Source organism: Cyclopterus lumpus, chromosome 8 (assembly GCF_009769545.1).
Source record: "Cyclopterus lumpus isolate fCycLum1 chromosome 8, fCycLum1.pri, whole genome shotgun sequence".
Lineage (NCBI taxonomy): Eukaryota > Metazoa > Chordata > Actinopteri > Perciformes > Cyclopteridae > Cyclopterus > Cyclopterus lumpus.
In genome coordinates, this window is record NC_046973.1 from 12,662,937 (window position 1) to 12,688,275 (window position 25,339).

Here is a 25,339-nt window from a genome sequence, read left to right on the forward strand (position 1 = left end):
GAAGAGAACTGCTGATTCACAGGTAGGCAGGGGTACAGACATACCTAGACCTCTATGTCACACTCCTTCCTCTCACCAAAGTCAAGCTCCTCTATGTGGAGGAAGACCAAATAAACAGAGTAAGCACACTGCTTCCAAAAGAGCTGACCACCATCAAAGGTACACTGAGCATTCATCAAATAATCTGCACTACGTCTGGCACAATCCATTATAGAGTGCTCAGCTGATTCTGCAACAGAGAGGCCATCTGTCCCTGTTTCCACCCATTGTCCACCAACATTACACCACAAGTACAGCCTTGAATATATGTAACATCTGAACCAACAGCCCCAGAAGATGGAAGTAATTTCACCTCAAGCTCTGGGTGTAAAGGAACTCTCTGTCCAGTTGATGACTTCACTGAAGACCTTGTTGGAAAGTGGTGTCATCGCATATGACGATGGCCCATATCCTGGAAACATTGAAGACATAGAAGGTAATTTGTACATATTTTCTTATTTCCATGATATTTCTCTCTTTCCACTCATTCTCACTTGGCCATCTTCCGTTCTCATATTCCAATTCCCTTTGAATCAAACTTTATTTCATAGTCTTATAAGATTCCAATACAAGCAATACTTATCTAATCCAATGTCCTTTTATGTCATGTGTTATCTGTCTGCAGGTGCCCTTGAGGTCAAAGTCATGCACAACATTGAGCGAAACCACTTTTATTGGCTGCGACTAGAGGACAAGATCTGGTACACAGTGGGCTAGGTCGTCACCTTAATTCCACCACCAGAAAAAGTCACACCGAGGCATGTCCAGATCAGCCCAAGAGTGTTCACTATGTGAAAAACTAAATTAGTGAACGGATTTGTGATGGTGTCTGATATTAAACATACAGTACAACATAATATCAGTTATTTGTCAATGTTTTCTTGTTCTCTTTTACTGAACCCACTGGGAAAAGTTTCCATTAATAAGTAATGTTTGTACTTTAAATGGTTCTGCATGAACAATTAATCATCAACTCTGGAATCAATATGATCATTATTATGCATTTTACAAAGAAATATTGTATTTAGATTTTGATGGATTGTATAAATTGAAATTAGAAATTTGGTAATAATTTAATTCTTATTGATTTAATTGCGACAACCTTCAAGAAATATTTGTAAAAATACCAAGGGAAGGAAACACAATCTGACAAAAACTAATTTTTGGGAGAGGAAAAACATTCCAGCACAGACTGAAAATACAATATCCAAATTTCTTTTACTAGATATGTGTACTTTAGATATGGTACAATATATATACAGACACATTTTTGGGAATAAAACATACAACATTTAAAAATATTTCCAACCTGTATATAGATGCAACACAACTAGGTACCTCACATGCAGCTTATGGCAATATTTTGTGTGCGACGCAGTGCAAATCCCACCCAGCACGGCCGTGTACGCTTCACCAATGAAAAGGCCCATCGAGGAAGAGGAGGGAATTGATGCCAAGAGTCCAAATAAGAAGAAGAAAAAGCTGCAGAAGAAATGTAAGTTATCTTTCTGCTGTATTTGTTGAAACCTACAGAAAGTAAAAACTACCAAATGGCCACAGATATCAGCAAACAAGGATTACGTTTAGCAGAAGCAGAGCAATGAGTTGAGGAAACGGAGACCGCCAAGTCCGAGTTGAAGGATGCTGCTTTACTGCCTTAAACAGCAGGGACTGCTCCAGGCCAAGGTGAAGGATCTGGAAGCAAGAATGAGCCGGAACAATATTCACATATACAGGATTAAAGAAGGTATGGAGGGAAGCTCAATGTTAACATTCATGGATAACTTTCACAGCTGGCCCTCGACACCTACACAGACCTACAGATCCAGCGAGTCCACCGGTCCCTCGACCACTATGCAAGTGTTTTAGAGAGGCCATTCCTGCCATTTAGTTAATCCCCATTCTCCTAACGGAAGATGCTGTTGTAAGTGCGTTTTTCTAGGGGCTCAACCCCACTTAGTTAGAGAATCCTAAATTCACTATGTTAATTTGTCTATTTAAACTGCAACTTGATATACAACAGGAAAAGTAATAAAGCCTAAATAGGTGTTTTATCCTAACCACAACCTATTCTAATTAACAGCAAGATCAAATGTATTATATTTATTAAGGTGGAAACCTAATCCCAACCATTTTCCACACAACAGGGAAGAATAAATGTCATTTTGACGCCAGAGGCGACTTTATTCTAAACCCAACCATTTGGAAACCTAAATTAAAAGGAACAATATTGTTATCAATCGGAACTAATGAAAAGAAAACTAAATTGATTCATCTGTATGTTTCTATGTGTGTGTCCCAGTGTTTGTAAATAAATGAGCGACAAGAGTTAGACTGCATTAAGGTTAATGCAAATGTAAAATAATATCACTGCATTTCGTTTTGTCAAGTAACGTTAACCTAACAAATTAACAAAGAGTGCAATTTCCTTTTTTTTTAAACCTGACGTTATATTCAGCTTCAGGCTGTTACTGTGTTTTGAGCACGCTCTGGCAGGTGTCGTGCTGACTGTCCCAAGTTCACCGCCGTTAGTACTCACGCAGTCGCACGTCTCCGTTCATAGTACATAGCCATGTTGACATAATTAGCTTAGCGAGCAGAATCATCTGCATTGTTTAAACTAGCCAATTGAACTAACCTTTAGGTGTGAAATCATTTGCAAGCCTTACTAATAGCCGTAGTCTTTGTTCTGGAGTTCAGAGTTCTACTGGAGTAGGGGGGACATACACATGTTGATAATTAAAACAGTTGTTAAAACAATCCCTGAACTTGGTCCAACGATTGCCGCCATTTTAGGTATAAAGTGGCATCCATATTGGAACCCAAACCCCAAGAGGTTATGCGAGGTGAAGACAACAAAATCTGTCCCGAGCTGGAAAAGTACAGAATATGCAACAATATATACAAAACAGAACTGACTCCCCACAGATTAAGAAACAGTTAAGGCAGGGGTGTCCAAACTTTTTGCAGAGAGGGACAAATTTGATAAAGTGAAGATGCCCGGGGGCCAATAGTTCCTTCTGACATTTTTTTAACCACAAAAGTTACATGAAAATACACACTGTTATAAAAACATTTTTCATTGTCACAATTGCCTTTATTTTTCAAATATTTTTCAAACTCAGGCAGATGTGAACAACTCTAAAAACACAATTCTGCCTTTCATTCAGTCAGATAACATTGAACAAACTGTATAGAATACCTTTAATTTTGAATTAAATATCTTTGCCTCATGAACATTTTAAACAGGAGTTATAAGTAATGCAAAGTGGTCTGTTATCATTACACTTTAAAACACTGTCAACTTTTCTCTTTTTTTTTTGCGGTCGCCATGGCAGAAATGATTCAAGATGCAGAGCCAGATAGCATTATGGTGCGTTCACACCAAACGCGATGCATATATTCTCAACGCTTTACTCGCGTGAGTTTCGTCGCCCGACAAGTTGTGCTGCGTTCACACCAAATGCGCGTCGAGATCCCATGCAAAGTCAATGCGCAGGCGCGTTAGACGCGAAAAGGGGGCGTGGCTTATCTCCGTGGCTCTTCTCCGTAAAAGCAGTTATAATTTCCGCCATTCACCACGGTCGAAATATCCGCTAGTTCTGCTTTATACTTGTTGTGGACATCCCGTAAACATGAGAACATGTAACGCCCTTGTGTCTGGGTTCATAACATCACCTGTAGGCTCACAGCGCTTATAGATTAGCAGCAGCCCAACGGGCGGAGCATCTCAATGCTGATTGGCGTTGGAAGTTGAAATATTTCAAATGCGTCTATCGCAACGCCCGGCGAATTTCGCAACCAAAGGTGTCTGTGCGTTGACTTTACATGGGATCCAGATGCGCGAAAAATTTGCGACGCGTTTGGTGTGAACGCCCCTTTAGAACGGTGCTGCCACCGTGTGGTGAAAGGAGGAATTACATCTTTATATTTGTATGATTTATTTACAGAGCAATAACTAACACATTATAAGACCGAAGCTGCGGGCCGTCAGATTTCGAAATCTGACGGCCGGATATGGCCCTAACAGTGAACAAAGAATGGCGCGAATATATTGCAACAATCGCACCCCACTGTGCGTCATCAAGAAGGGCGTGAGCCAAGAGGATGGGACCATCCTGTGCTCCAACTAGAGGACCTCAAAGTCTAAACCACGAGGCTCCTCCAACTTTTTAGTCCAATCACAAATGCTCTTAGAGACTGTATAACCTGCTGTTAGCTCTTAGAGATTCGTTCTGTTGAAGAACACTGCTAAAGAGCCACTTCCTACAGACCCGTGTACACGTATTGATTTTGCTTGCTGAATGCTGAATAAATCCACTTTGTTTTGAAGTCAACTCAAAACGTCCTCCGGTATCTTTTCTTAGCGCAACACAGACCTGGCTTACAGAGCTGAGTCAGCCTGTGGCCTCTTCTCTCATTCCAACTCCACGATCGTGAAACCTTAACTGACTATCATTTTTGCCATTAAATATTGTTAAACTTTAAATCATTGGATCCTGAATCTTCCTTCCGCCACGGGAACCGAGGTTTGAATTATTTTTTCACAAGTTAAGATTTGGTTAGGTGGAGGAAAGTTTTTTAGGAGGAAGAGTATAAGAATATGATAGAAATGATACTCAAAAACAAAATATTGATATCATTAATGCATATTTTTGTAGTAATTTATTTTACATGTAAATGTATTGGTTTGGAAAATTGCTAATCACAATTAAGAGAGATAATGCGTATGTTAGATACTTTCCTGACTGAAATGCACATGGTAAAAGTTCCAAAACTCTTTAAATCTCTTAAAAGTCTGGTACCTGAGTGCCAATGTTGGTAAGTTTGTCCTCATATATTATTCATCGTGAACAGGTAACTGAACGAAGGAAAAATTAATCTAAGTGTAACCTGTAAAGGATACTAACCTCACTGTTGTAAGGGATATTAACCTCACTGTTGTAAGGGATATTAACCTCACTGCTTATCTTGCAGCACGCAACCAGGTGTGCGGCATCCATTTTATATTAATGCTTGGCGTATGGCAAACGAGGCCGCCTGACTATGATATGAGGGCACTTAAGGTTAAACACACACACACACACACACCCCCCAGACTACTAAGACATAGGACCATACAGCTCCCCGGCAGTCAAGGTGAAAACAACAAGTTGTTTCTCAGAAAATGACTAACGAAACTTAGACGGACAAAGGAGCATACAGTTCCCCAGAACCAGGGGGGAACCAACAGATGGTAGCCAGAAAGATAACATACAGTTCAGGGTGAGAACCAACTACATCCCATTGAGGTAAGACACAGCAAGAATTGGGGAGGGTAACGAACAAGTTACTTCCCGAAGGACCGGCCCAGTCCACGCCCGCCTGCTCGCCCGCACTCTGCTAACCAATCAGAAGATGACATCACTCCGTGGAAAGGACTCACACGGACCAATAGGGAGAGGACTCCTCCCTCACCAAAAGACTGTATAACCTGTTGCACGCTTTCATTCGGGGCTTCTTCTCGTAGGAGTCTGACAGCGTATGCTCTCGTTCTCGCTGAAGCCCATGCATGTATCTTGTGTAGTGATCCTTGATTAAAACTCTTGTTAAATTTAAAATTACAAGTCTACCGTGAGTCTTTCAAGAACTGTCCGCAGGGTAACGGTGAACCTCAACAAATCTCTGTGAGATTTTCAACTATGTTACATAAACAGAAGCCCACTGTGCACCACCAACCTCTTCAAGTTTCTAACCGGTTTTCCCCACTCAGTGACACACCCGCTGAGAAACACACTCTGGTTATCGGCACCTCTATAGTCAGAAACGTGAAGATAGCGAAGCCACAGACCATAGTTAAATGCATCCCGGGGGCCAGAGCGGGCAACATTGAATCTGCTGGCTAAAGATAAGCGTAAATACAGTAAGATTGTAATACACGCCGGCGGTAATGACTCCCGACTACTCCGGGGAAAACCTGATCTGATGAGGAGAGACGGCATTCATCCCACTTTGGATGGAGCGGGTCTCATTTCTGCAAATACGACCAAGTTGATTAACAGACCATAACAACCCAGAGTTCAGATCAAGAAGCAGAAGCAGAGTTGGAGTCTTACACCCTTCTTTGCACTTCCATTCGAGCAGTTACCCACCCATAACTCTATAGAGAGTCTGTCCCACGGCCACTTAAATTAATTAAATCAAAAGTAACCAGAAGAGGAGTCATACTGTGCCGTGCACCAGGTCCGTATTCGGAATATTCAGAGTTTCTATCAAGTTTAGTCCTTAAAAATATTCATGTGGGTGTTGATAATGATTGCCTTAGTGCTGCATTCATCTCATTGTTGGACTTGATTGGCTTCTGTCAGATAGTACAGAAACCCACTCACTGCTTTGGCCACACCCTCGACCTTGTTCATGCATATGGAATTAACATTCAACATTTGGTCTTCCCACAGAACCTTCTTCTGTCAGACCATTACCTCATAATTTTTGAGTTTATACTACTGGAGTGTATACCGTTAGTCAAAAGTTTCTAGACCAGATGTCTAACTGACAGTGCTAAATTTAAAAAAGCGATCTCTTCTGCATTTGATTCAATACCAAGTGTCAATGTGACAGAGGACTCCTGTGCTAACTTTAGTCCGTCCCAGGTTGATCATCATGTCGATAGTGAAGACCGTGAGGCAAAGGAGGTTTGCTCCCTGGTATAACCTGCAGACCCGCAAACATCACGAAAGCTTGAAAGCATATGGTGTTCCACCAATCTGGAAGAATCCCGCTTAGTTTGGCCAGAGTCTTAAAACATATAAAAAGGCCCTCCGCAATGCCAGAACAGCTTATTACTCATCAGTAATAGAGAACAACGCCAGGTTTCTCTTTAGCACTGTAGCCAGGCTGACAGAGAGTCACAGCTCTGTGGAGCTGTGTATTCCTATAGACCTCAGTAGTAATGAGTAGTAATGACATGAACTTCTTCAATGAAAATATTCTAACTATTAGAGCCAAGATTGATGATCTATTGCCCTCACCCAGTGCTGATCTGTTCTCAAGTGGAGTGGCCTTGGAAATGTCTGTATACCCTGGTGTATATTTGGATGGCTTTTCTCCCATCAATCTTGACCAATTGTCCTCAACGGTTTCTACTTCTAAACCATCTACCTGTCTCTTGGACCCTATCCCAACAAGGCTGCTTAAAGACGTTTTGCCTTTAATTGGCACCTCTCCATTGGATATTGTTAATGTGTCTTTGCTAACAGGCCATGTACCACATTCCTTCAAAGTAGCTGTAATTAAACCTCTCCTCAAGAAGCCCACTCTTAATCCAGAGGTGTTGGCTAACTACAGACCAATCTCTAACCTTCCCTTCCTCTCTAAGATCCTTGAGAAAGTAGTCGCAAATCAGTTGTGTGACTTTCTACATCATAGTAGTTTATTTGAGGAGTTTCAGTCAGGATTTAGATAACACCACAGCACAGAGACAGCACTGGTGAAAATTACTAATGACCTTCTAATTGCATCAGATAAAGTACTCATCTCTGTACTTGTTTTGTCAGACCTTAGTGCTACGACTTCTACTCAGTCGATTGGCAATAAAGGTACTGCACAAAGCTGGTTTAAATCCTATTTATCAGATTGATCTCAATTTGTATATGTAACCAATGAAGAAAACTAAGAAAATAGATCACAGTACTCCTGTATTAGCTGCTCTCCACTGGCTTTCTGTAAAATCAAGAATCACATTTAAAATTCTTCTCCTCACCTACAAAGCCTTGATTGGTGATGCACCATCATATCCTAAGGAGCTTGTAGTACCATATTGCCCCACTAGAGAGCTTTAAATAGTCACCTAGCTTTATATATTAATATATATGGAGGATAATATATATGTAAACGCTCTCACGTTATCCCGTGAGTCTTGGACGGAAAGAGACAAAGCAACAAGGGTTATTTGGGGTTCACAAAAGCTCTTTTATTGCGTATCGCACACAAACACGGTACTTCCGCACTCTTGTCGCACTGCGTTGCTCTTCCCCGTCACTACTGCTCATTTTGAGGGAAAAACTGACACCCACACACAAACACACACACTCATTAACCACAGCTGGGCTGATTAACCCTCACCCCAGCTGAGGTTGATTAGACCTGTCCCGACACCGTTCCCTGAACCACACCCCCGCTCCACCCACTCTGCAGCTGAGCCTAACCACACCCCACTGCCACAATATATAAAATATAAACCCCCTTTAAAAATCCCTGTGTCTCTAGTGTCCCCTGTCCATTCACTGTGTATACATGTGTGTGTGTGTGTGTGTGTGTGTGTGTGTGTGTGTGTGTGTCATCAAACCATCCTGTGAAATACCCCGGCTTCCTCTGACTTGTCAACAGATTATTTCGTGAGCTCAGTGGGACTCTCGCCGCTTTGAGTCCTTTTAATGACTAAAGAGTATTTTTTGTGATTTTATGGGTTCATGAGAATTATGAACATTGTGTGGCCTAAGCATTGGTTCCGAACCAGAACATGTTGACAAACCTGCTCTTACAACGCAAAGAAGTGCATGCAATACAGAAAATGACTTTACATAATGTCGCTACAAAGACAAACATGTACCATTTGGCCCTTTAGATTATACAGGAATTAGAATGTGATATACTACTCTGTATTTAAATCAATACCAACACGGCACAGACCTTGGGGTGAGAAGGTGAAACTAGTATTTCTGTTTATAATATACAAACTGTAGTGTCTTGCACGCACACACACGGGCGCACACAACACGCACATACACATACACTTGTCCTGTCAAGCTATCTATCAACTTAATTTCTGTTCCAAATCTTTATTTGGATCCTTTCTTTTAGAAACAGGTGTAGATATGATCAGAATGAAATATATATAGCAAGTGAAACAAATATATTATTAGAAAGCAAGATCCATTTCACTTTTTCAATGACAGTGTAAGTGCAGGACAATGACTGGGTAGAAAACGGTTGTTGGAGTATGCATGGGCGCTAATCTGGGAGTTTATGTCATCAATTGATTAATATCAGAGAGCAATCATTGAGTCGATATTGAACCAGGATGGAGACACAAACATGAAAGTGGAACATGCTCGTAACTGAGTGAAAAATATATATTGTTGTGACACAATTAGAGTGGTGGAAGCAGTCTAATGTGAGATCAGCTTAATATTATAACTACTTGGCTAAATCTCGAATAATACATCATGATTTATTGGTTGATTATTATTTTGTAAAAATAATCAGAATCTGCAATGTAACTAATGTTGCCAAATAAGTACAATATCTCCAAAATGTAGTGAAGTAGCGTGAAATGGAATACTTTAATAATGTAAAATATAAGTACCTCAGAATTAAAACTACTTAGTTTCTTTCCATCCCTTAATATTTAAGTACACAAATAAGAATAAATACTACAGGAAATTAATGTAATGTGCTCCAGAAAACTGAATTAAAATGTATATGTTTAGGATAAACAAGAGAAATCTCAGAAAACAATGTGCAGAACAAACCGCTGATCTGTAATTTTAAAGATAAGAAGTATTATAAATTAACATACTGACATTACATTTAATGTCAGATGTTCTTTTACTGTTTTCTGTCAATAAAAGAACATTTAGGAGTCTTTGTTTATGAGATACATACAGACAGTGAGGCCTCAGGGCCAAAAGAGCACCATCTACTGACAGGGAAGGAAACTACCATTTATCCGCCACAAAACACATTGAGGGTACTTTTGTCATAAAGGCGTTAATCTATTGGTAATAAATACAACAAGGTAAAGATACAAGTGCTGTAGCTGAAGGGTCCGTGTAAGTTCTGATCGTTTGTTTTATAGGTCAGTCAAAAAAAGGAAAATACAGAAATACCATGGTTCTTTTGTTGGGTCATTTTAGAACCAAACATTCCTATGTGGAAGTGTAAATAAATAATCACAATTAAAACAATAAAGAGACAGTTGGTTTATTCTTACCTGTGCCACCTTCATTGCTTTATCATCACTCGCAGCATCATCACTGTTATTGTCATACTCATTCAACATCACCTGCTGTCAGTGTCTTCAGCCCTCTGACAAAATCACATCATCATAATGTAGGCACTTTGATTTAAAGAATGATATAGCAGAAAAAAAAAAACAGATATTAAAGGAACTTATTAACATTATATAACCTTAACTGCAGAGGTTGGGCCACATTTACAACCCGTTGCAAAATGTATATTAGTTAGTGAGAGTGTGGGAAAAATGCCTTTTTGAATTTCTGGCACTGAAGTTGAAAATAAAATACAAATATTGAAATACCCACTTTGTGGTGCAAGATGGTTAATGTTTGTTTTAGTGACTATAAATATTCTAGAAACGTTGTCCAGGCTGATGTCCGTTTCCCAGATCTGATAAATGTGAGGTCCTCTCCAAAAAGTACATGTGAGCTAATGCTTCTTTGAATTTAATTTAGGCAATCTGCAGCCTTTTTAGAGTTTGTAGCATGTTGACTAGTTTTTTTGCTCTGTCTCTCGTCAGAGGGATCTGCCACTAAGTCCAACGGTCCATCACCTGGATCCATATTCAGTGTTGAAAGGGGTAGTCAAATATCACTGACCAGCTCTTGTGTTATTCTGGTTTATGGTTGATGCCATATTTTAAAGTAATGTTTCCGGTATTCAACCTATTCTGACTGAGTATTAGGCAAGGCACTCGCATGTAGTCTTGATGTTAGCTTCGTACACAGACTGGAAACGGGGAACCAGCTTGGTGCCTCTGTCTTAACAACACCTCTAAAGCGCACAAATATAGTGTATAACTATTTGCATAATGCCTAAGACCATCAGGAACATGACCAAAAAAATGAAGACCTGAAACAGTGGATGGGAATGGTTGGCGGGATGTTATAATATGAAAACACACAATGCATTTTCTAACCCCTGAAGTAATTGCCCCGGCATGTTTGAACTGCACGTTTTTGTTGCAGCACCTGCAGTTGGCTACACTTCATTTTGAATCAGCTTCCAAAAATGACATGCAATCTTTCACGAGATAATCTACACTTCTTTATTTCATGTGTCATTTAGTAGTGACATATTTGTGTTGGTTCTTTGCAGCTCTCTCAAAACAAAGGATGTGACCTGACACTTGTCATGACGCCTTTATGTTCTGGCTGTGTAAATACATTGTCACTGGGTTTCAGAGCACTCACAGTAAATGGTCACTCTTGTGTTTAAAATGTTCTGAAGGCTATGAATATTATTGGGGGTCGAACTGGAGAATTCACACACTAATGACACACCCTTGTAGGAAATAAGAATATACAGATGTGATACAATGGTTACACCAGTGTAATGTTCGTGTTTTAATACTTTTCATACACATATATGTATATATACATATACATATATATATATATATATAATTATATATATATATATATAATTATATATATATATATAATTATATATATATATATACATATATATATATACATATATATATATACATATATATATACATACATATATATATATATATATATATACATACATATATATATATATATATATATATAATATGACCGTTGAATGAATGAGCCAGCTGTTGCATGGAGGCGATTCAATTGAATTCAATCCATCCCATCCCATCATTAGTAGACATGCCTCTTGCACTAGGCCTCCCTTTTTCCAATTGGCTACAGTCGCAGTCACCAGTAATCTCTGTCCAATGAGCATCATCGTTTTTCACATCGTGCACGTTTCCGTGCACACTCCTGGCCGAGACCGGGAGCGAGCGTGCAGCAGCCGTCCATTCGCAGCAACGACTCTACGGTGAGCAAGAACAAATATGTAAATATAGCTCTTAACATGAACGGGGTTAGTTGTTTGATGGTCGTTGGACGCTGAGAGAACTGACAGAAGCCCGTGAGCGGATTCTGAGGGGCATTTATTTCATATGTGCGTCAGAAGTGTGTCCGTTTAGCTTTGTTCGGCTAAGCTAGCCTGCTAAGTGCGAGCTGAGGCTGAGCGTTACAACGGGGTCTCGTCTCCTCGACCATTTTGCTGTCTTGATAGGACAGCCCGGTATCCGAAACATAATTTCCCGTGGCGTCTTTGCACCTCTCTGTGGTCACTTTGTTGACCACCGTGACGGGTACGTTATGTCTGCGGCTCGGCTTTAACCGACGGGGGATCAGTTTTCTTTTTGTGCGGGGGGGTTGTGTGCTAGCTAGCAGCAGCGGCCAGTCAAAAGCTCCGCACTGAATTAAAATGGCGTCTGTTTTTAAATTCCCCCGATGGAGCTGCGGGGCCTGGGACCCTTAACTGCCGGGCTACGTCTTCTTCACAACGCACTCTTCCGCCTGGAATAAAAAAATAAAATCGTGTGTCGGTGTAGGTTTAACAGGTGCGCTAGGGGCGTGTTGGTCTTGGTGCCACGCGGCGGCAACTTGTTGACTAAAACAACAACAGGGACAACGTTTATCCTCGTTATCGTTTTACCTCGTTTGCCTCTTACCACAACGGGAAACTAACCTAACGTTAAATCACTCGTGTGACGCTGCAAATGATCTTCTGAAGTTACAGTCGGAGCGTGTGGGCGTGTCACAATGGCTGAATGAGGTGTCCTGTCTGTTAGCTTCACTGTTTCACGTCGTGTTGTTGTGGCTGCTGCACAGTAGCAGTCACGATCAAAACATTGGAGGCGCCACTGATGAACAGTCATCCGCGTATAACTTGGGTTGACCTCTACCCAGAGATCAATCGCATAGAGTAGCACAGCCCTCACGTGTCTGTTTTACTAATGCACACCAAAAGCGTTGCAAACAAATTCTAGCAGGTTTATATTTCATTATAAGATCACACATTTGCCTGCTAGAAATATGAAATGTGTCCAGCGCCTTGCTTGTGCTTAAAAGTCAGTCAGCTTTACTGCCTGGGAAAGTCTGGTTGCGTTTGTAATCCCTGAGGTCCAGCTAGTACCAACTTCATGCCCCTTGTGGATCTTCTTCTTTGGCTGCAGATTTTCCCTCCTTTTTTAAGTTATGTTAAAACTTGTGCCGGTTTCCTCCCCTCTTTACAGACGGACTGCAACATTGTCATCTGCTGCCGAGAAGACATTTTCCAACACTGTGGTTCACTGGATAAGTGAGTCGCCACGGTCTCTTTAACAACAATGGTAATGACTTCCTTTTTTAGCATCTCTGTATGATGTGTTTTTTCTGTTTTACAGTAGGCTGGCAGCAGCCAAAGCACCGGGCACACTTGCCTTAATGTGGGATATCACTGGTAACGGGACAAATAAACGTGGCGCCTCTAATTTAAGTCACAGGGCTGGTGCTTTAGGAACACATGCTCAAGCTTTCACATCACCGCTCCCCTCTAAAGTGTGTGTGTGTGTGTGTGTGTGTGTGTGTGTGTGTGTGTGTGTGTGTGTGTGTGTGTGTGTGTGTGTGTGTGTGTGTGTGTGTGTGTGTGTGTGTGTGTGTGTGTGTGTGTGTGTGTGTGTGTGTGTGTGTGTGTGTGTGTGTGTGTGTGTGTGTGTGTGTGTGTGTGTGTGTGTGTGTGTGTGTGTGTGTGTGTGTGTGTGTGTGTGTGTGTGTGTGTGTGTGTGTGTGTGTGTGTGTGTGTGTGAGAATTAATCAAAGATAAGAGACTGAAAGAGAACTGGTGTTTTGCAGGTCAACGTAAAACAGGATTAATTAAGCTGGTTAAATAACTGTTCTCAATAAAACCTGGAACATTTTCAAAACTGCAATATGGTCTGAAGTTGAGCTGATCTGTTTATTTTCTGTCCTGTTATCCAGTTGGCTCAGTAATCTTGCTTCCTTGATTACAGGTCAATGTTGTATGTAAACGGTACCAATTTATTCAGAAAGCAGTGTTTTTTGTTATCTGCAATAGATTAGATTTTGCTAACCCTGGCTGTGCACAAACCTTTCTGGTATTGTCTTCTTTATTAATATTGATCTTGTGTCTTCTCGCTCCCCAGCCCCCTCCAATGCGCCACCGCTCCATGCGCGTCTTCATGAACGATGACCGCCACGTCATGGCCAAACACTCCGTCATCTACCCAACTCAGGAGGAGCTGGAGAGCGTACAAAACATGGTGTCCCACTCGGAGCGGGCCCTCAAGGCCGTCTCTGACTGGCTGGATAAGCAAGAGAAGGTACCCCCAATGTCCGACTCTGATAGCGCAGACACCGATAAGGAAAGGTGAGGAGATGTCAGGGCTGTCGTTCTTCATGTTCCGCTGGTAGGAAAATGAGTCGGTTAGTAGGACTTGTTTCAATTCCTCTTCTCTGACCACTGCTCTCTTTTTCTTGTCTGTCATGTGCGTCTTCCATGTGTTTGCTGTGTTTTTGTTGTTGTTTTTTTGGTAGTGAGCACAGAGATCAAGCAACCCGCTCTCTGCGGGGCGTAATGAGAGTGGGCCTGGTTGCCAAAGGCTTACTACTGAAGGGGGACCTGGACCTGGAGCTGGTGCTCCTCTGTAAGGAAAAGCCGACCATCAATCTGCTGAAGAAAGTGTCTGAAAACCTTGTTTCGCAGCTCAAGGTGAGAATGTGGCTCAGTTAAAGCTTTGTTTATAACGCGCTCTTGGTGCCGCAGCGATGGCCTACGCAGGCGCGCTCAGAGCACGAACGGAGGCTTTTTTATTTTGTGTGCTTCGTTACTCAAACAAAAGCAACTACGAAGAATCAAAAAGTCAACAAGTGCACCCCAGAGATATTCCCATAGACCGTAGGTGTAACTGGCAAAGCGCCATAAAGCAACCTCCACAATGCAGAGGAGGGATTGTAATTATCTGTAAACTCATATCTCATATTCATGGACTACTGTGGTGCCTGTATACAAGCCCTATACGCATTATAAAGGAAACTAAGGTTGAATATCCTGTAAACAATTTGGTTTGGCTGCAAATTATTTACTCAAGTGAACGCCTCCTGTTTCTAAAGCATCTAAAAACGAATTGGCCGTATTTGTATAATCTCCAGACATGTAAATAGTGCTTTTATCAGTGAACCATGTGTGACAGTCCTTTGATTGTGCATGTCATGTTACCGAGGTGCGCGACCACTAAGCTTAATTCAGTGTATTGATTAATGTGACAACCCTATGTTTGTGAGGTTCTTACAGATATATACTTTTAAACACAACATAAGCTTAAAAGATCCCGTATACTTAGTTATTGAATAATTATGACACGGATAAGTGCGACTTGCAGTTAAACAAAATAAACATGTCACTTCCTTCTTGTGGACAAACTATGTAACGGTGACATTGTCTCTATATAGCTATTTCTGTACAACAATTTTGTTTATCATTCTTCATATACAGTATACTATAAATCTCTGACTGGCTTTCATTATCAAACCTTTCGTTCCACTGCTGTTAGGGGTTTATCCCTAGTTGTCTGTGTTGACGTGAGACTGGAGAAATTTTGATTAAACCACAGAAATGATACCAGACCTAGTTGTACTTAATATGAATGTATGTGGTACCAAAAATACTACTAATTGACTGCCTTTGCCGTGTCCTAAACATTTTGCTCTCTCACAGGCGATCACAGAAGACAAGTACGTGGTGACCCAGCATGTCCAGGAGGCCAGTATTGTCATCAAGAACACCAAGGAGTCCCCCCTCACCCTCACCATTCACCTGACCTCCCCACTGGTCCGCGAGGAGATTGAGAAGGCCGTGTCCGGAGGTAAGCTCCGGCACCCGAGGGCCCCAGTGCTTCTTCAGTGCTGCCACCTCCTCCAAGCAGGGAGGCCCGGCCGGCCGGCAGCCAGGCTAGATAGATATTGTTTATTGGGCCTTCAATGGAGCTGGGGGACAAGAATGCACCGTCATGTAATGAAACTGTGCTATGCTTATAGCGCTCTAGACTTTCTCTCTCTCTCTCGTAGTTCCATGTGATGTAATTGTACATTTTTGATGGCCCAATATACAGTATAGGGCAGGTAGTTTACTGACTTTTGAAGACTAGGCTTTCTCTTCCCCCTCCCTTAACTATCAAGGTCACCAACGAAATGAAGGCTTACTGAGAATTTAACCAAAAAGAGAGACCACTTTGTTTGCATGTGTTTTTATCATTGATGGTAAACGGTTTGCATTGCAGCAAAAATGAGTAGCAAAACAAGTGTTGGAACTGTCCTTGGTCGTCAGACCCAACAGCGGGCTGTTGACTGTCTCTGATGTTCATTAGCAGGCAATGCTCAGGGTTACAGATGATGACGACGAGGGACACTTGGATTCCGCACACTCAGAAAGTCACAGACTGAAGTATATAATCACGTAGTCTGATTTTGGATATGCAATTTCTAGACTTTTTTGAAAGCAGTAGCGAGGATCTCAGTTTTAGCAGGTGTTGAACCTCGACCTTATCTGTAGCCCTGTGCGAACAGTGATGCCCAGTTTGGGTGTCCTTTAAAAAAAAAAAAACGCCATCAGTTTTGCTGCAGTGTGGACTTGTTTTGATACCCCACTTTTTGTGCATCTGATAACTTCTGCCTGTGGTTCCAATTCTGATTCTCTCTGTCAAGCCTTCTAGTTTGTCAATTTTTAGGGACGCTGGACCTTTGACCAACTGGCCGCTCTCTGTCTCGGAAGGGGCAAAGTGCAGCGCACCCAGTGTAGGGGCGAAGGGGAGGGGCTCTACCTCCCGTTTACGCCAGAAAAGGAAAAGCAGAACCCGAAGCAACCACGGAGAGACAACCTCCCATTTGATACGACTAATTAGCCCGTAATTAAGAAATGCACATTTTGCTACGACGGGCATGCGTTTATTCCATTTTTACCAAGTCAGGTTACGACCCACTTCACAACTCTGTTGTTCTGGTGCATTTTAAGTCCAACCATTGTGTGCCGGGCCGTACAAAACGATATTAACTGGGAGGTTGAGAGCGCTTGGTGGTTCTGCAGTGGAGGGGTCCCCCTCCCCTTCCCCCTTCCTGCCTGGTCTGGGAAGGCTGCCTGTGTTCCCCCTGGCCGGCTGACAGAACTCCCCTTGGTCAAACTGTACCTTGTCTTCTTATTCCACCTGCCAATAGAATCGCTTTCAGTCAACGATCCCCCGGATGTTCTGGACAGGCAGAAATGCCTAACTGCCTTGGCGTCTCTCCGCCACGCTAAGTGGTTCCAGGTTTGGATCTTGTCTTTATTTGTCTCTAAAACAGAAGTAGTTTTGAGTTTGTTTTAATGCTGTTTGTTCTTTTGTCTTTTGATTTGGGCGTTCCATGTGTTTGTTTTTTTCTTCTTCTTTTGAAGTATACTTGCTGTAGTAATACGAGACTATCTGGATGTGTGTTTCTTAGAAACCGTTGTCATGTTGTAGCGTTGCTTTGCTAACTTAACTGGTTCTAGTGCCCTTTTTCTTTAAAGAATTTCAATGCTGCTTTTTAGTCCCTGACTTCCGTAGTCTACCTCAGCGGTCCCCAAACTTTTTTGAGCCACGGACCGGTTTCGTGTCAGACAATATTTTCACGGACCGGCCTTCACAGTGTGGGCGAAAAATATGACGTAATAAAATGATCCGACCGGCATAAAGTGCATAAAAATACAACTCACCATGATGCTGAATTAGTGGGAGCCCTGAGCTTGTTTATCTGCAACAAGCCGGTGCCATCTTGGGGTGATGGGAGACAACGACACCGAAGTGTGTTTGTTATGTCCGGTCTGCTCCGTAACTTAGTTTTCGTCGCTGTCATTGCAGAAAACCCCGCTTCACAGAGAAGCTCTCCAAAGACGTTTGGTTTTTTTGGACTCATTTTCTCTCGCTTGTGGGTTTGCTATAGCTCGCTAGCTTTTCTCAAGAGTTGACTTATACGTAATACTTAAGATGTGTGACGTATTTCGTGACATCGTGAGAGGCTCAGATGCACAGACGGATGTATCCGGTCCTTTTTCAAAATAAAACATTTTTCCGACTTTGATAAAAACTTTTTTTACATTCACTCGTTCTGTGCGACTCGGTACCGACCGACCCGCGTACCCGGCCGCGGCCAGGGGGTTGGGGACCGCTGGTCTACCTCACATCTGTTTAACTCAATCAACAACACAAATAATCTGGGACTATTACACCCTGTATCCAGGTGCAATCGTTTTCACATTTCTATAAGCTGCTCGTAGAACCCCGTGGCCCCATTCTGTAGTTTTGAAGAGAGAAATATATCATTTGTTTTGTAGTGAGTCCTGTTGATAACTCATTCTAGTTCTGTGGCGTGTCATCTTTGGTCTTTCACTCCGTAAGAATCAGTGCTCCATCTCTGCAGCTTTTCTAGAGTATGTGGCCTCGACACTTCCTGCTCTCTGGCTTTTCTGTCACTCTGTGCCACAAAATCAACAATAATATTGCAACTCAGATTTTTTGTGACCACACAGTAGATTTCCTTGTCGCACTTTAAAGCTCACATTAAGTTTGAGGTGGCTTTATTCACTTTCCCTGCTGAACTTAATTCATGAGCATGTTCCGTCTGATACCGGCACCACCGACTCGGGTTAGCGGCTGTCGACTCACAGCTACAAATGAGACCGCTCATATTTATGGTCTCCGAACATTCTGTCACGCAATATAACCATAATGACAAAGCTAAGCTGTTGTAGTCTGTGTGGCTTCCTTTTAATACACATTTTCTTTTGTTTATTTTGACATTTGTGTTGTGCCTCGCTCACACTGTCGTCCTCATCGACTAAGGCCGCATGTCCTCCCCGTGCCCCTCCCTGCTTTTGTCCTCAGGCCAGAGCCAACGGTCTGCGCTCCTGCGTCATCGTCATCCGGATCCTACGGGACCTCTGCGCCCGCGTCCCCACATGGGCCCCGCTCCGTGGCTGGGTGAGTGAGCGCCTCCTCTCTACAGAAAGGTCTTTTCTGCCTAAACTCTCTGTGTGCGTGGCCAAGCTTAAAAATAGCACCCTCAAACAACAAGCCTCTCTGCTCTGCTCTGCAGCCACTGGAGCTGATCTGTGAGAAAGCCATCGGGACAGGGAACCGACCCATGGGGGCTGGGGAAGCTCTGCGCAGAGTTCTAGAGTGTCTGGCTTCTGGCATCCTCATGTCAGGTATATGTATGTGAAGTGTCTTCTTTTAATTACAGTTAAAAAATAATTGCGCTTTGTATTTGTATTTTACCCCCCAGTTCTAAGAGTTCCCGCCATGTTGTGTCCGCTTGTTGTAGATGGTGCTGGAATCTCTGATCCGTGCGAGAAGGAGGCCACAGACGCCATCGGCCACTTGGACTGCCAGCAGAGAGAAGACATCACAGCGAGCGCACAAGTGAGTGAGACAAGAGCAGTTCCGTGTGCGTATTCCCAATTTAATGAACGCGTAACTGACAGAAGTCTCCTGTGTCTTCAGCATGCCTTAAGGCTGTCGGCTTTTGGACAGCTTCACAAAGTGCTTGGGATGGATCCCCTCCCTTCAAAGATGCCCAAGAAACCCCGTAGCGAGACTCCTATTGATTACACAGGTAAACCGGGCTGGCTCACCTGTGAGATTCAAACAATCCTGATTGTTGGTTATTTAGTTTAGATTTACTGTATATAGATGCAATGAGGTACCTTGCACGTTCTTATGCCATTATTTTGTGTGCGACGCAGTGCAAATCCCACCCAGCACGGCGTACGCCCCACCAATGAAAAGGCCCATCGAGGAAGAGGAGGGAATTGATGACAAGAGTCCAAATAAGAAGAAGAAAAAGCTGCAGAAGAAATGTAAGTTATCTTTCTGCTGTATTTGTTGAAACCTACTGAAAGCAGTCATTCCTAAGTCAGAATGGAATTAACTCATCTAAAGCGGTGTCAAGCGCTCGGCGTAACTCCTCGACCTTTTGCGCTATCGGCATCATTCCAATGGATTACACCGATGAAGGTTACATTACGTTAATGGTAAAAAAACAGTGGTGGGATTGCCTTTGGGGGGGGAGGGGTCTGTTGCACATATAACAGCTTGTAACATGGACACTGAAAGATCCAGGCAAAAACAAGAAGATGTCAAAAGTGTTCAGTAGTTCATTTAAAATGGTTTATAAAGAGAAACCTGGTGATGAATTCAAATACGTTTCTTTACTTTTGCGTTATTACACTGTTTTAACCATCTATAACATAACAATGACAAATACTACAAATGTTCTGTCACATTTACTGATTTTTGAAAAGGAGAAAAAGAACCAGGCGTCCTGTCACTGGGTTAAGTAGTTCAAATGAATACCCTTTAGTTTTGGATATAACAAGCAAATTGAAAATGTCACCTCCATAGAACTTGTGATTCATAATCTTTTAACTGTACAGTTGAAGTGATGAATCAACTGATTGATGATAATACATAATAATACTTACTGTTTTGTGATGCTGTTGAACCAGCTCCAGAGGAGAAGGCCGAGCCTCCCCAGGCGATGAACGCTCTGATGAGGCTCAATCAGCTGAAGCCAGGTCTCCAGTACAAGCTGATCTCTCAGACTGGCCCGATCCACGTCCCGGTCTTCACTATGGCCGTAGAGGTGGACGGCAAGACCTTTGAGGCGTCTGGTCCCTCCAAACGCACTGCCAAGCTGCACGTAGCTGTAAAGGTGAGCACCGCGCGGGGAAAAAGTACATTAGTCTGTTTTTCCCTTCTTCTTTTTTTTTTTTATACTTTAGTTTTTTAACTACGATTGTTGTGTACGATTGCAGGTCCTCCAGGACATGGGCCTGCCCACAGGAGTGGAACTAAAGGCCGCTGAGACCGTAAAACCAGAGGAGGTGGTAGTGCCGGTCGCTGTGGAGGAATTTAAACCAGTTATAACACCCATCGAAGCCCCGGCTGCCGCCACAGGAGCAGCCAATTCCGACACCACGGACTCCGCAGAGGTACTAAAGCTCCTCCCCTTGTCGGAGAGTGACGGTCGTGTGAGGGAATTTTGGACTGCACTGCTTTTTATTACCTTTTGTTTTGACTGACCGTGTCTCTGTAACTGTCAGAACGCTCGCCAACAGGGACCAATTCTGACGAAGCACGGCAAGAACCCCGTGATGGAGCTCAACGAGAAGCGCCGTGGCCTGAAGTACGAGCTCATCTCCGAGACCGGCGGCAGCCATGACAAGCGCTTTGTCATGGAGGTGGAGATCGATGGACAGAAGTTTCAGGGGACGGGGTCCAATAAGAAGGTGGCCAAGGCCTACGCGGCCCTGGCTGCTCTGGAGCGCCTCTTCCCAGAGGGCTCCATGGCCGAGGCCGCTAAAAAGAAAAAAGGACCACCCATGGTAAGAATAAACTCTCCAGTCAACGGCAGTGGAAGGTTGAAATTATTTAATAATAATAAAGCACTTTTCATTCAAAAAGAATCTCAGAGTGCGCTTTGAATGTGATCTCCTGTAACGGTATGTGTCCGGTATTATGATGCTGTAGGGGAAAGTAAACCATACAATCAGTTGGAAAGCTGTATACAATGCAATATTTCTGGCCAGTGGACATGCATCTTCTTTATTTGCATTTGTGAAAGAAATGTGATGGATATGATTGTATTTAGTATAAAACATAGAGATGATATCGATCAATTAAAAGTCTATTTACAATATGCATCTGTATACGTTAGATGTAGTGTGTGTGTATTGACCGAACAATAAATGTAAAATAGAATTTCTTATATATTAAATAATTGAAACATTTATCATATATATATATATATATATATATATATATATATATATATATATATATATATATAGATTGCCATAAATGCTGAATCAGTCGTAGCAAATATGATTAAAATAAAATAGACTCAAATTGCCATTGCAATAGAATATATAATGTAACAAGCTTGGCAGGGAAAAAAGAAGGTTACCAATAAAATGTTTGTCTCCCCGTCAGCACGCGCCGGGCTTCAACATGATGGGCTCTTCCGGGGCCGGAGAAGCTGCTTCGCCCAGGGGCCGAGGGAGAGGAGGAGGACGAGGTCGCGGAAGAGGCCGGGGCTTCAATAACGGAGGAGGCTACAGCCAAGGAGGTAAAAGAAAAGCACCTTTGACTGTCGCACACATACTCCTGTGTTCTGGTAAACCATGAGAACACGTTGTCATTATTATGATTGCCGGGGTTTCAAATCAGCATATTAAACTCGGCTTCATATCCGGCCAGGTGGCTTTGGAACATACAGCTACGGAAACAATGCCGTCTCCGGATACAGTGAGTATTAATTTAACCCATTCTGATAATCCTGGTTTGACTGGATGTTTGCTGGTTGTCTGTGCTGCAGTTAAAGCTTTCATGTAAGAAATGGATGTTGTGTCCTGGGGGGGCGGGAAGGTGCATCTGGCCCGGACTGAACAAGTATGGCTAGTGTTGTAGCCGCAGAACTAGAGCATGTAGCCTATTCTAGAAGACAAGACCACATGATGATAAAGCAAGTTGGGACGTTTCCAGTTCAATGATTTTACATTTCTCTGCTTTTGAATCTGTTTTAACAAGCCCCCCACTTTCCCCTCCCCCTATGAGAACCCCCTTTCTTCCCTCTGGCAGCCTGTTCTGAGGACTGACCTCCCTGAGCGTGACAGGAGCAGAGAAATCTAAAAAAAATAAAAATAAAACGCAATTTGACCAAATGAGTCGTACGACTTGCCTGTTTTATGGCAGATAAAAAACAAAAAACTTCCAAATAAACAAATCTAATTTTGATATATTTTTTTTTTCCCCTTCTCTGCCCTGTCTCACTCTTTAGGTGACTTTGTCTCAGACTGCTATGGCTACCACGAGTTTGCGACATAGATCTTCCCCAGACTAATAGAAATCAATACAGTCCTGTAGAAAGGATAACAAAAAAGGACAATTGTCAGTAGTGTTCCAGCAGCATCATGAACTCTCTTCACCGTCAACCCTGGGAATAAAGTGACCCCCTCCCCTCCCCCCTTCGACCCCGTCTTGCCTCTCCACTTGTCACGTCCTGACACCTCGGGGGAGACGATCTGCCACTGCATGCGTGTAGACAAAAGTCACCTACTGTGGATGTACCTGACCGCCTGGAGCCCCCTCACCCCCCCAAATATAAAACCACAGGGCTGATTTATTGTGGATTGCCTCCATGTGTCGGACCGGGCACGCAGATTTGTTTCCATTTGTTTGGATCACGATTAGGGGAAGGCCCGCGGGAGCTGGACAACATACTGCCTTTTGGATTATTGTCACGACTGCAACCGCCTGTCCTCTCCCAACTGTTTACTTCGATGAGAATACTGAAAGGAATCTTAACATGACTTGTTTTTATTTCATTATAATATTCTGTCACTTCCAAACAAGACTGAACTTGTGTGTGACTGTGTGTGACTGTCTAAGTTTGCACACACAGACTTGCTGAATTATGGAATCTGAATGTTTGAGATGGGAAGACTTCTTGCTTATGTTTTTTCTTTTTTAAATAAATGTGACGTCACCAATCATTACTGTTACTCCAGGGTCTGAATTAATTTGAGTATATGCAAGCAGTAGCTTTTAATGCACCCAAGTCGTGCCCATTTTAAGATTTTGTGCCGTGCTCTTACTTCCCAGACTACTACAACAACGGTGGCACAAACGGAGGAGCCGGGGCATCGAACAGCCCGTTGGGCGGCGCCCCCCCAGCCAGCGCGGCGCCAGGATCGGTTCAGGCCTCTTACGGCTCCTACTACCAGAACGATGGAGCCTACACCGCCACGTCTGCCGCAAAGAGCGGCAAAAAGAAGCCCCCCATGAACAAGGGAGGGAAGGCACCCTTCACGAGTCCCCTAGGGGCGAACAGTGGGACCACTGGGGGGTACCAGTCTAGCAATCCTCTAGGGCAGGGCTCCTATAACCAGTATGGCCAGGGCTATGGGCAGGGGAAGAAGACTTTCAACCAGAACCAGGGGGGGGCGGGTGGATACTCGTACAGCACTGCCTATCCGAGCCAGGTGACCGGGGGTGCCGGAGGCAGCCAAGACTACAGTTATGAAGGTGAGTCTTTTGTAATTTTATTTTTACTTTCTCAGTTTCTTGTAATGGCGAGAAGATGTTCTTGTTTCAACAAGATCCTTTCCACGTTAAGCTATACGACATTGTTACAATATTTTCCTCTGTATAGCGACATACTGAATTACTCCGTCTCCACTTCCTTTTGTTTATAAATAACATAATTTATTCAACGCTCGTTTCCGTCGCCCACAAGTGACCAACAATATAATTCATTCCAGTTTTTCAGTCTTTTAAAATACAGAACTGGTTGTTATGCTTATTCTTTTGGGAAATCTTTTCACCAACTACCCAACACTTTCTTGGTAGGTTTCAACACCCAGTCCAATTACAACTCACAAGGAGGAGCCGGAGGAGGCGGTGGCAACAATAACAACAACAACCAGGGCTTTGGCATCAACCACTCTCAGTACCACAACCCAGTGGGCTACGGCAGAGGGGACGGCAGTATGAACTACCAGTACAGATAAACTCTAACCGCTCCGCCTGTGAATCATCGGCATCAAGCACTCCGCGGCGGTGTCTTCAGAGCCTTCTCCAAAGAAAGCGACTGCCTTTTCTGTCTTTGCTTCTTCTGTGCTTTTGAGTTTCTGTGTGGCACAAATGGAGATGACTGAACTTTTTAAGAGTCGGAGATGGGATGTGGCTGAATTTAGTGGTTTGTTTCAGTGGTCTGGTCAGTGCTTAGTCTTGTGTTTTTAGGTTATTCTTCTTAAATCTATGCCACCAGTCCTCATCTTCATCACTAAATAAGGAAGGGTGATTCCACAAGTTACTCACTGTCTCTGACTTGGTTTCCTTTTTATTAAAGTGTTGTGTGGCGTAGGCAGTTTCCTTTTCTCCTGTGAAAATAGAAAAATCTTTGTAATTTTTAAAACTACAAAGCTTGTTTTTCTTTTTCTTTTTTTTTTATTAATTCAAGAGAACGCGAATAGCTTGTCCTTTTTCAGCATTGCTTGTAATTTTGGCTCATTTTGTAATTTACCTAATGTGATGTAGTTATTTTAATTAATGTTTTTTTGGGAGTTTACCGGAAATAAACTTACAGTTCACATTTCTGCTCAATGTAGCTTTTTCATTGGGTTGGATTTGTTCCTGTTAATGTATAACCAAGTGTTTGTATTAATAAATGATTTTTATTTTGAAATTTATTAAAGTTTTGACTTAAAGTATCCAGTTTGTACAATTGATACTATTAATATAAAGTTTTAAATTCATTATGAATGACCAGAACTATGCATTACTTGACTATGAAGGGCTCACCACCAAGAGTTTTCACAACCTGACAACCCAAAACTTGCTCTCATTAATGGTGAATAACCTGTCTAATTTATATGGTTATTGTGTATCTTAATAGAAAAA

At 42.6% G+C, this 25,339-nt stretch overlaps 1 protein-coding gene across 8 annotated transcripts; it reads left to right on the top strand.

Annotated features, from left to right (window-relative positions):
- The first annotated feature begins 11,740 nt into the window (after positions 1-11,740).
- LOC117734602 (interleukin enhancer-binding factor 3 homolog) lies at positions 11,741-25,133 on the top strand. 8 transcript variants are annotated; one of them, XM_034538778.1, is made up of 18 exons: positions 11,741-11,853; positions 13,103-13,198; positions 14,012-14,235; positions 14,403-14,577; positions 15,583-15,730; positions 17,076-17,167; positions 18,761-18,856; positions 18,972-19,089; positions 19,200-19,297; positions 19,379-19,490; positions 19,621-19,734; positions 20,383-20,588; positions 20,692-20,868; positions 20,980-21,261; positions 21,869-22,004; positions 22,136-22,183; positions 23,540-23,962; positions 24,287-25,133. In XM_034538778.1, the coding sequence occupies exons 2-18, from the start codon at positions 13,196-13,198 to the stop codon at positions 24,445-24,447; spliced, it is 2,613 nt and encodes an 870-aa protein (XP_034394669.1). In that variant the 5' UTR covers positions 11,741-11,853; positions 13,103-13,195; the 3' UTR covers positions 24,448-25,133. The 8 variants fall into 8 exon arrangements, with proteins under 8 accessions (XP_034394669.1, XP_034394673.1, XP_034394672.1 ...); XM_034538782.1 differs by having other exon boundaries at positions 20,995-21,261; XM_034538781.1 differs by having other exon boundaries at positions 18,972-19,083; positions 24,287-25,031.
- Positions 25,134-25,339: the final 206 nt, after the last annotated feature.